The sequence below is a fragment of the Vidua macroura genome, chromosome 1 (assembly GCF_024509145.1).
Source record: "Vidua macroura isolate BioBank_ID:100142 chromosome 1, ASM2450914v1, whole genome shotgun sequence".
Lineage (NCBI taxonomy): Eukaryota > Metazoa > Chordata > Aves > Passeriformes > Viduidae > Vidua > Vidua macroura.
The window spans coordinates 58,127,253-58,139,804 of record NC_071571.1 but is presented as its reverse complement, the minus strand read 5'-3'; the positions used below and the strand labels follow the sequence as shown (position 1 = coordinate 58,139,804).

General features: G+C 37.5%; 1 protein-coding gene across 1 annotated transcript in view; it reads right to left on the bottom strand.

Annotated features, from left to right (window-relative positions):
- Positions 1–12,552, bottom strand: part of ADCY1 (adenylate cyclase 1) — a 161,197-nt gene that overhangs the window by 71,731 nt on the left and 76,914 nt on the right. Inside the window, exon 4 of the mRNA XM_053974169.1 lies at positions 2,123–2,234. Within this exon, the coding sequence (XP_053830144.1) occupies positions 2,123–2,234 (112 nt within the window). The remainder of the gene's footprint in view (positions 1–2,122; positions 2,235–12,552) is intronic.

The following is a 12,552-nucleotide window of genomic DNA, read 5'->3' as shown; positions in this document are numbered from 1 at the left end:
CTCTTTAAAGTCTCTGCAATTTCCTCCTTAATCATTCTGAATACTCAAGCATAGCATAGTTTTAAAATCAGCCCAGTCCTCTCTTTTGACCTAATAATGAATACTTGGAAGCTGCTTTAATCAAGAGATTAGAATCCTTCTGAAAAACTGTATTTCTCAGCACATTTCTCTGACTGCAGAAGACATAATTAAAGTTTCCCTTAATCACATCACAAGGTGCAAAGGAAAGCTTGTATGTCTGTCAACCACACCTCAGTGAAGCACAGTCTGAACTAGAAGTACTCCTAAGTAGCAGATCTTCCTCACATAGCTGAAAGAAACCATGAGATTTTTTTTCTGTAAATTTGAAAAAGAATCCTTGCAGGCTTAACAGAAAAACTGAAGCTTTTTTGCTCTTCTGCGATCTCCAAACTGCGTCTTCCATGACCAACAACTGACCTTGCACCAAAGGCTGGCATCTACCTGGTACTTGCCTTCTGGTGTCACTGACACCTTCAGCTGGCAGCACACAGCCATGGCTAAGGGAGAAGCAAGGTAGGGCAGCCATTTCCCTGGCTTCAGGGCCATGACACATCATAGGCTTATATATTTCTGTGTGCACACATGTGATCTTGTGTTATATTACAGTACTTCCCTTTTGTTACATGGCTCTGTATTTCATGGCTATAAAGACTCCACAAATGACAGCATTGTAAGTTTTAAACAAGCTTATTAAATATCTGGTTGACATATAATTAAAATTAAATCAGATTATAAGGACGACATTTGAACTTCTTAAACCATTTAAGCTCTTGCAAAAGACTATCTAAATGGAAGTTCATTTTTATTTCTAAGGCATAATATATTAAGTCCTCTGGGCTGAGGACCTGTGCTCTCTATGAGATACTGCCAGTAGTTGCAGTAATGAATTGGTTACAAAAATTCATGCCTAAATTCCCTAGAATTCCATCACATCTCTACTAAGTTAACCTTTTGCTTTTCTTGGAAAAAGGGGAACACACAAGTTTTTTTCTGTTATGACTTGATCATCTAGTGCAAATCAGAACATAGCACTCCATCAAAGGATAACCCACTTAACTAAGAATAGGTCTTTCTCAACCCTAGGACCTTGTGGAGCAGAAGTTTTCTTTCTCTTTGGGATTCTTGAGAGCTGTTTATCAAGAGGGAGATGTAAAAGCAAAATATCCACATGCTTTAGATCTCTCATGTGGAAGTCTGCATCAAGGAGAAGTGAGTTTGGACTGAAAAAATGTGAGTGCTATTTATGTCGAGGACCTAAATAAATATTTTCTTCAGGTTGCGGCACTGAGTCTGAAGACAAAATAGCTGGACAGTAGAAGAGCATAATTTATGTGGAAGAGCTTCTTCTCAGCAGTGAAGGTTTTAAGGACAGCTGGCAAATAAGATAGATTTGATGAAGTTCTACTTTGTTCAGGGGAAGACGCAATTTCAACATCTTGTTAAATGTAATTTGAAACTAGATGTGTGACTTTTTCTGGCACAGCAATTCCTCTCATTTCCCATCCAATGGTTCTTGTCAAATTAGGCTGTTTGGAGTTATAGGCAAGGAACATTTCTCTCATTTTCTCTTCTTTGAGGAATCTAGTACAATATAAGTGCAACAACAAAAACATAGGCATCAATTTATTATACACATCCTATTTTGCCTACAATAACCTCTCTGAAAAGCTATCATAATTTATGTTTTAAGGAGTGCTCTTTGTGAAGAATCAGTTTTACTCTCTAGCTTCCTATTATCACAGAAAGTTTTATGCCATACTGCCAATATTCATGTTTTCCATTGTTCTAATTTTTTTGGACGAAGGATAAAAATGTAAATATTGAAAAATTTTCCCTGTTTTGTACAAACAAAATGAAGAACATTGATGGACTGCAAGAAAGGGGAAGAAAAGTATATTTAAAAATAGCATTTACACTTTTTTCCTAAACCATTAAAAGAGATTGTTTTTTCTCTAGAATATTAAAAAAAAAGATTGAAGCTTTAGAAATTCATGATATGTGGGGCTGAATCAGTCTATTACAGATTTCTAACATGTATAACTCATGAATCATTTTTCAGAAGGAAACGTAAATTAAACTGAAATAACAGATTTGTACTTACTGTAGCTAATTCATCAAATTTTCCAAAAAGCTCATTCAGCAGCTTCACTAGCTCTTGGGCAGTACACTGTGATGCCAAACTAGTGAACCCCACAATGTCTGCAAATAAAATACTGCAAAGAAGTAAAGAGACACAGATAAATTAGTAGAGATCTTCACATTCTTGTTACTCTCTTTCATAGCACAAATGCAACCCAAAGCATGAACTCCAATAAGTCCTGAAATATTATCAACAAAGTGCTAGTTGTAAAAAAAATGAAAAATATTCAGAATAATAGGCATTAGTCGGATGCTGTCAACTGCTGTAGAGAACTCTTAGACACTTGCAATTGCTACATACCTACCTGGCAGATAAGACAAAGCACCTCATTCATAGAGTGCCCAATGAACACTCTAGGAACATGGTGAACAATTTATTCTCTTTGCAGCTAGGATCTCCTCAGCTAAATTGGTTGCAGAGACAGTTTTGCACTGCTAGAGTTCCACAGCCAAACAGATAAACCTTGCATGAGGTTTACTATGTACTGAAAGACAGGGGTTAATAACTTTGGTGCAGTAGCTCTGTGATGTGGTCTCGTGGTCTGTGATGATGCAGTAGCTTCCTGAGAGGAGCTAGAATCCACAATGTCAAGCCAGTATTCTCTGCACTGTGCTGCCTGGCTCAGGTAAGTGTCCAGCTTTAATCAGTATTAGCAAGGTTTTAATGTCCAACAGTTTAATCTGCTTTAACAATCCCTGCTGGTCAGTGTTGGTCAAGGGAGATAGTTGAAATAAGTGTAGGTACCATTGCGATTGAGAGAATAAAAATTCTTGTGTAAATCACAAGACTCAAGAGAGTATGGTGCTGTGATCCTTTCAAATCTTTAGATTCCTACCGTTGGTAGAAGCGCAGGATCAGCTGCAGGAACACACTGCATTTATCTCCAACACCCAGACTAGAAATGTCAAATAATTTATGAAAGCACTGATAAAGCATCCCATGATTTATAGCCTAGGTATAACTGACATAGTGTAAAACTTAGTTTGCTAACTGTAAATTGAATTAAACATTATGTACTCCCATTCACTTCAGCAAAGCTTCTCTCTTTAGATAAAAAAACAATAGTAGAAAAGCAGGCCTAGTAAGTCTACTGTTTTCTATTCTTCATAAGCAAGTCTCAACATTCCTAATATGTTACAAAAAATGGCAAATACAAGTCCTGACTCAGACCCTATGTCTATAGTTTCATTTAACCCAGTTGTTTAAATCCCTTGTCCACCACAGCAGATAAGTAGCATATCCCAGCACAAAACCAACTCATCCAAAGTTCAATGACTTTGGTCTACAAATAAAGCCTTTACATTGTCATTTTAATCCGTGGGGCAGTGTGTCCACTCAGTACTCCTTGGAGAATGCATTATGAGAACATTGTTCAAGATGGCCCTGGTTCAAAGAAAAAATAGTTGTTCCATTCCCATGCTGTTTAAACATAACAAAAAGGCTTCTTACAATAAATAAGGCAACATTTATTTCATTTTACTGATTCACGTCTCTGCTATCATAAAAGTGAACCAGTCAAGCGATGGGTAAAGTAAAATGCATTAAGAGAGTTCAATAACACCTGCATATTTGGCCTGAAAGATCTACTTTTTCTCTTAATTCTTTATTCACGTCCTTGTTGTTTCTGGAAATTCAGAGTTACCTAAATTCCTTGAAGATTTTCAAAAGCACTTAAATGTGCACCAATGTCTTTCATACATTTTGCTTTATGGCTGTTTTTCTTTATGGCCTAAATTCACATCAGAACTTATACAGTTTAAAAAGGCACAGAGGAAAAACCAACAACTACAATTGTTGCAACCCAGTATGTCATCTAGTTTCCTGGTTTTAATTCAAGTATGGAGTATGGAGGCGGAGTGTGGATATTAGTTTATAATAATATCTTCTGATAGCCTCTCTGTTATTTTACTTCTCATCTATTTAACATTTTACATTTTGATTGGTTTTATTTTTCTATTTCCATTTAAAATATGGCAGTCCACTTTTTTTCACCGTCTAACCACACATACAGTAACAGTAATATTTCCAGCAGCACCAACAAGGTCCATTTGCAAAAAAAATAAAACCCATGGGGTTGGGAGGGGGTTAGGCCTTTAAGGTAATAACAATGTTATCTCATTACCAAGGTCTTTAGCAATGAGGAAGATCTATATACATACAAACCAGAGATGTTCTGTGTTTGTGAAAACTATGTCTTAACAGGTAAGAGAACAACCATTACAATGCTGACATGTACACATATCAAAACCTCTCTATTAGTGAAATACAGAGAATAGGAAACAGGTTCCTACATAATCATCCAGTTAAGAAGAAAGTTGTTTTACATATGGGTACCTTAGTAGGTCAGTATGAGATCCTTGCTAATTCTTTAAACATTTAAAGAATACTTAGTCCTCAGCACTTGATTCAAAACACTGATAATTGTACAAAAATGTGAAGTCCATAAAAGCACCCACAATACAGAACTGAACATGCCATTGAAAATCTAGGTAAAAATATGTAATTATTGTATGCTGAGAGACTGATGTTCAATTATGCTTGTGAACTTTTTAATACTGTAGTTAACTACATGTATACATTTTAAAGCTTATGGAATAGGTTAGGTAATATGATCATTGTTACACTTCTTTTTCTTTACAAAATTTCCAACTCTTTTAATACAATATTCTTAAAATATGCAAAGTATAACACTCATGTCTGGACATGGCACAGATGGGGAAATGCCGTGAGTAGAAGTTCTGCCTTTTATTAAAGAAAAACCTCCTCCTTTTTACCACCATGAAATGTTGCAATCATAGTAACTGCTGCACTTTGTTTGAAAGTAGGCTGAAATGCCAGTGACTAGACCTGATTTTGCAGCAACAGTGGTAGGAAACAGCCAGTGGAGGAGTAGGGGATTTCCCTACCCAAAGTGCAACTGGCACTGCAAGCCTGCTGCTTCCATGGTCTGTCCTAAGGGGTGGCAGCGCTGAGGAGCGCACACACAGACAGAGCTCTACTATTCAAAAAATGGCGTTGAAACTCAACAGCTGATTCATTTTATTTTAGCTGGTGAACTGACCAATACTATCTCTTCTACTTCTTCACCCATCTATGTCCATCTATAGTCTCCTCCCATACTACTTGTACTACAAATATTGTGGGGCAGCACCAACACATACTCTCATTGTACAACATCTGAAAAAAATTAGAATAGCATCTTGGTCTGTGATGAGGAGTCAAATTACCCAAGTGATGCAATAAACTTTTTTTCCCCTCTTAAGTTCTGCTCAGTTTTTTGGGAAGTAAAGGACAAGAAGGCCTTTATGAGGAGATGGCAAAGTCAGTCGTAGGGAATGACAACAGAAATGAGATTTGAATTCTTGCTATGGCCATGAAATCATAATGGTAGTAAAGAGAGAAATTATAAGATATACAGTGCCAGAATTCCAGTCATAGAGCCAAACTGTTTCCACGGCCAAATATATTCAAATATTCTCAGAGTCCAAGTCTCCACACTGGCACTGAAATTCCCTTTCCTCTGTTTTGGATATATTATTCACACAAAAATACTGAAAGCTTTAAATTTAGGCCATGTCTAACATACTCAGAAAAGTTAAAACAAAACAGCTGCAGGAGTGACATCAATATTAAAGCATATTAATCACTCCTCATATACTCATTCAAGAGCAAAGTAGTCTTGCTTCATAGTAACTTAATCTGTAATTGCTATGGAAGTTCACATCCTCAGAGAAGATTAAACTAGAGTAAAATAGGGCTATCTTATTTATGTATGAAAGATTCATCATAACTGTATGATATACAAAGGAACACTTCATAAAATTGCCAGGTAATTTTATTTTTAAAAATGTAAATGCTGGCATATATAGAAACAAGAAGTGAGAAGCTACCAATTAACAAATATTTCTCTTAATGACCAAACAAGGATGAAACTGCCCCTTCTTTAATTCCACACAATTAAACAATTTTATTCCACAGAATTTATAATGCCATTGGGCACTTTGGTGAAAAAACAAAAAAAATCCAATCTCCTTTAAACTACAACTATTCACAAAAGAAGAGAAATGAAAGTGAAAAGAAATGGAAAACAAAGAACAAATGTTACTTCTGCTCATTCAGCAGCATAGTTCGCACGTGATTCAAGCACTACTCTTCCTTACAAGCAATGTGAAGGTGTTGGTTAGAATGGCGAGGTAGCTCTTACAGTGCTGCAGCTGGCGTGTCCTCACAACCCAGGGCTCAGCTATGCTCCACAATCTTGCATGGTACAGAGATGAGACTGGTTAGACTATAGGTCTCCATATTTTCTGCTTTCCTCTTTCTAAAAACCAGAGTTATGTTTCCCTATTTTCAGTCATTAGTGACTCACTCATTTCACCTCACTGCCATGACTTTTCAAATATGATAGATAATGGCTTAGCCACTATCTGCCAGTTCCCTCAGAGCTCACAGATGAATCTACTCAGGTTCCATGGATTTGTGCACATTCAGGCTCTTTAGATGGTCTTGAACCTAATCCTCTCCTGCAGTGGGCTCAAGGTGTTCATTCTCTCAGTCCCTAAATTTGTCTTTTTTTACCAGGGTGCCATGGCTGAGGCACTTGCTGTTGAAGAATGAGGTGTAGAAGTTGTTGAGAACCTCATCCTGGCTGAGAAAAGAGAATTTTGTCCAGGGTAGCCAGGTCTCCTATTTCCTACTGGAGAGAGTCCAAGTCATCCTTAGTCTTTCTTTTCCTTGCAACATATCTACAGAAGCCCTTTCTGTTATCCTCAATATCCATGGCAAGACTCAATTCTATCTGGGCCTTGGCTTCCCCAACCTTGTCCCTAACTTCCTGTACAATTCCCCTGTTTCCTTCCCAGGCCACCTGTCCTTGCTTCCACTTCCTGAAAGCTTCTTTTTTTGCTCTGGGTTTGATCAGCAGCTTCTGATCCATCCATGATGGCCTCCTAACATTTTTGCCTGATTTCCTCCTTGTTGGATGCATTCTTCCTGAGCTTGGAACAGGTGAGCCTTGAAATTCAGCCAGCATTCTTGGGACCCCTTGCCATCCAGGGCTCTATCCCATGGGGCTGTACTGAGCAGGTCCTTGAAGAGGCCAAAGTCTGTCAGGGAAGTTGCAATGTGCCTGTCCCTCTGATCTTATGATACTTAATGAAATGCATCTAGATTTCTGAAAACATAACTTAAAAAAAAAAATACTGTAATGACAGTTATTTCAAGTGAAGTGTTACAAGGAATTACATCTACAGTTACCAATGAATGGCTCCTGCTAAACACTACACACAGAAAACACATATAAACTAACTAAAACATAAACTAAACTAAAATTGACATAAATTTTGTATGACTGAATTCCCCACAGACTACTGCAACAAAGCACATATGATAGATAATGTGTAAATATAGATTTGTAAGCACTGAAATGCAGTGTTTTTCTTTTGACTGTTCATTCCACTCCTTATTTGCTAATGACACAGACAGGGAGTTAGTGCACCATCTACAAGTTCATGAATGACACCTAGCTATGTGGTGTGGTCGACAACACTGGAGGGCAGGGATGTCATCCAAAGGGATTGGACGGGCTAGAGAGGTGGGCCTGTGTGAGCTCCATGAAATTGAACAAGGCCATGTGCAGGGTCCTGCACTTAGGTTGGGGCAATCCCAAACATGGATACAAATTGAGGCATTAGTAGATTAAGACCAGCACTATTAAGGAGGGCTTGGGGGTACTGGTGGATGAAATATTGGACGTGTCCCAGCACTCTATGCTTGTGGCCCAAAAAGCCAAATGTATCCTGTTACACATAAAAGGAAATGTGGCCAGCAGGTGGTGATTCTGTTCTCTCATGAGACCCCACCTGAATTTTCAGCACAGGAAGCACATGGACTGGTCAGAGTGTGGTTGTTCAGCCTGAAGAAGAGAGGTCTCCAGGGAGACACAGTAGCCTCCCAGAGCCTAAAGGGGGTATACAACAGAGTTGGAGATGGACTTTTTATCAGGGTCTCTACTGATAAGATAAGTGGGAATGGTTTTAAACTAAAACTAGGTAGATTTAGATTAGATACAAGAAAGAAATTCTTCACTAGGAGGGTGGAGCAGGTTTCATAGAGAAGCTGCGGATAACCCATCTCTGTAAATATTCAAGTTCAGGCCAGTCAGGCTTTTGAGCAACCTTATGTAGTGAAAAACGAACCTGACTCAGACACAGAGACTGGACTAGATGATCTTTAAAGGCTCCATCCTACTCAAACCATTCTATGATTTCATGATTCCAATATTTAAAGGACGTTTCCTGAGGATTTTTTTTTTAAGCTACCTGGATTATTTGGTTTGAAACACCAACAGCTCTTTCTAACCTGTTCTATTATATAAATTCTGAACAAAAGCCAAGCAGCAGTACAGTGAGCAAGTTCAGAAAAGGAAACAGTATAAACAGGTATTTCTCTCACTTCTCTGTCACAGAGACAAATTGGTTCAGAACTGGCATACGAGTTACATACATCATTATCTCATAGTCCTTGACACTCTGAAACATATCTGTGTTAACAAACCCAGAGTTATCCCTCCAGGACCTTCTGTATTCCTGTTTTCTCCCCCCATGATCCCTGCAGACAGGCACAGCCAGCACCTGAACAGTGACTGCAGCCCTCCTGCACCACAGCGGGAAGTAGCTGCACCTGCTAGAACTGAGTGCAGAAAGCCTGTGGCTTGGTTTAAGAGATTTAAGCTGCTTCCCAAGTGTGAGTACTGACAGAACAACTCTTTTGTATGTCACTCTATGGGGCATTCAGAAGGAGAAGTCCTGCCAAATTACACAAAAGATTTAACAGCTTGTAGGTAGTAAATGTTCAGTTTTAACAGTACTCATTCATGTGCTTTGTGCACTAGAATAGTCCTGCTGTTTTCAATGGAGCCACTTGTATAAACAAGTGCTCTGCAAAATGAGGAGGGGTTGTATGACCTCTTTTTTATTTTCATTTGGGCCATTTGTTTAATTAAAGTAAAATTTACAGTAAAAATGGTATTTTAATGGCACATGGCACCTCAGAAAGTAACCTGTAAGACTCATTTTGCCTCAAAGGTAAAACATAAGGGAAGTTTATTAATAATTTTATGTGTGACTCACTTCAATGTTTAAGAAAAAAGTGCTCTCTAAAATTAAAGAGAGCTGTTAAAAATAAAAACAAAGGGAGGCTGTGTTTTTTACATAATAATAATTTACAAAAACTAGATCACTGTGAGTCTTACAGGTTCAGAAAGACTAGATACAGAAGTCTGTCCATAGGCATCACAATCACAGCTTTTTAAAATGTTTTAATGGTTAAGTTAAATTTAAAAATTATTTAAGGTCTGATGTTTCCAGAAAGACAGGACAGACCAGAAATATTTGCTCATAAATGTCTGCAGATTGTGTTCTGGCTTCAGGTTGAGTCTCAAGAACATCTAAAATGCCACAAGGAATCTTTTTTTTTAGTAGCTTTGAAATTGGTAGCATGTTTCCTAAAATTAATATCTCTTCTTACAAAGCATCCAGTTCTATTTCACACTTGTAAAAATAAGGCTAAATGAAACTGCTGTACCTGAGGCCCAAGAAATGTTTAGCTGTTCAACGTTCAATTTTTTTTATCTCTTCAACATTGTTTGCGTCATAGAATGAAGCAAGAAGTTGTGTTAATATAGGAAGCCAGCCATATCCTTATTCATCCATGAGTTGAAACAGTTTCATGAATATCTAATGTCCATTCCAAAAGAGACAAACAACAAAATGTGTTGAGGTTTCCATACAGGGCATATATTTGAGCTGAAATTCAGTACGAAATTTTCATAATTGACTTATGGGTCCATGGAGAGATTCAGTCAGGACTAGTGAGCTTTTACAATGGATGCTGTACATAGGTGATCTGTAAATTTCTCATGTCTTTATGAGTAAGGAAAGAAGGAAATATGAATCTTAAATTTCTTAACCTAATCTTAGAAAAAACATGTCTTCATGTTACAAAACATATTTCTGAGCACCACTGAAGAACTGGGCAGCCTTTACATGTAACTTGACATCTGGTTCCCACATATTTCATGGTGTCCTTGTCTGGGACTACCCCAGTAAAAAAACACTTGTACTGTAGCTTGTGTACTGTAACAGCTTGTAGACTATATACAGATTATTTCCTTCTGTTAAACCACAGATATTTTATTAGTTGTAATTATTTTAGTGTTCTGATTGTTGAGTTTATTGTCCTCACTGGGCTAATGCTATATTGGATGTGTATTTGCATATCTTGTTTTGCATACTGCATTTGCATTAGGTTATTTGCCTCCATTTAAAACACATGCCCTCATTTCTTACTGCACAGCAATTCTGTTCAAAAACTTTACAAGGTAGCAGATGTACTACAGATCTGGGAAGAGTTGATCAAAGCATGACACATTCCCCTCTAGAGCAGAGTGAGTTGCAGGCAGTCATTCAACAGCTATTGGGTAGCTGTTAAAATATTCACCAACTAATTTATAAACCAGGGCAGTGCCATGGTTACCTGAAATATGCCAGTACTTTTCCCCAGTCCATCATTCACTTCTTACAGAAGTATGTGTATCTCCACTGTAATGTGCTTTTCTGGGAGGAGGTAAAGAAAGTAGCTGTATGAATGTCTTTTTTTCACATGTAAGATTAAATATTCTTTGCCCTATTTTTCAGGCAGCTATTTAGAAGACTGAAACAGATGGTTTCTGATACTTATGAGGGTATTTTTTTTGCTGTTGGCTTTTTGACAGGTAAGGAATGGAAAAATCATGTAATCTACTAATTGCATGCCTGCTTCCTTCAGACTATCTTTTCTGAAGAATAATGCTCTGATACTTCCAGGTATTTGCAGGGAGAAAAAGAAAGTATTGCAAAAGGAAAAGCGCAGCTCAGTTTTTATTTTCCACTGTGTAGCTTTGGAGTTAAAAAACCCTGGAATATAGAATTATAGAGGGGCTTTTTGTTGGTTTGTTTTAATAGCAGCACTTTATAGAACACTTGATGTGAAGAAGAAAATTCACAAGAATATAGGAATGATCTCTTAGGTTGACCTGTTATAGTGCTGAACTGCCACTACGCAGAAGGAAAAAAAAAAAAAAAAGTTGTTTTCATCTCCTTAAGAAAGTAAAGCAAGCACTTATTATTGGCACTGACCACCAGCAGCCCTACCAAAGGGATGCTGTAGCGCTGTTCTTCACGCTGGTGTCAGGGTGGCACCTGCTGGGAGTTCCCCTTCATCATTCAGATCTACACAGTCACAAAAATTCTGAGGTGAAACTCTGGCCTACTGGGACATGCTAGCCACAGACTGCTGGGTATTTATTGCACACTATTTCACCACAATTTTTTAATCATTATTATAATTATAGAGTAATTGCATTACTGAAATAAAAGACAATAGAGTTTCTTATAAGTACAGATGGTGAAGGGAGGTCTGCTATTTTCAATTCTCTTCCCTGAGGATCTTACCTGTGACATTAAAATGACCCCATCTTACTTCATTTGCCCCAAAAGTACCTTCTTAATGTCAGAGAATGAATTCACCTCTCCAGACAGGGTGTTTTGATTCAAAAACTTTTATGAACTCCACATCAAAGCAGTGAATAAGCCACAAAAGTTTTAATAGTAATGTGAAAAAATCATCATCTAGGGAAAAAGACTACTCCTGAGGTTACATTTCAAAAAGATCTTAGCAAAAGAGAAGACTCGGAAGCACTATAATCAACCGCAAAGCAATGCTTTCTAAGATGACTCTAAACAGTGTAATGAATGCAGAGACTTGTGACACATATAAGACATAAATATAAATCATGATATAATTATTAGTCTTACCTTAACCCTGAATATAAGGGCAACCAACAGTAGCATACATGTGTTTCATAGCACTGTGAGGACATAATTTTTGACACAATTTTTATAAGTATATTAAGGAATGTGATCACCAAAGGGTCAAAGTAGAAGACACCTGAGCATCAAAACCTGGCATACCTGAGACTTGATTAGAAAAACTGACTGCAAATAAATAGACAGGTTATGATTCAAAGATGGAAGACTGGCAAGAAAAAGAAAAAAGTGCAAATGGTGTTGGTGAGGAGTGCAATAGGATAAAACCATGTGACATAAACAAGGGAAAGCGAAGGAGTAAGACAGCTCACTTAGATTTTGAATGTGTCCTTCAGGAGCTCTCAAGTCAGATTTTGACAATTAAGAACCATCAGATACTGTCAACAACATCATCATTTTCAGCATCAGCTTTGGGGTAGTGTGCACTTAGAACCAATTTTAAACTGATTGTTAAAGACCAAGTTTTGTAAGCAAACTGATGAGATTAATATTATGCAAGATTTAACCATTAACATGAAGTAAACT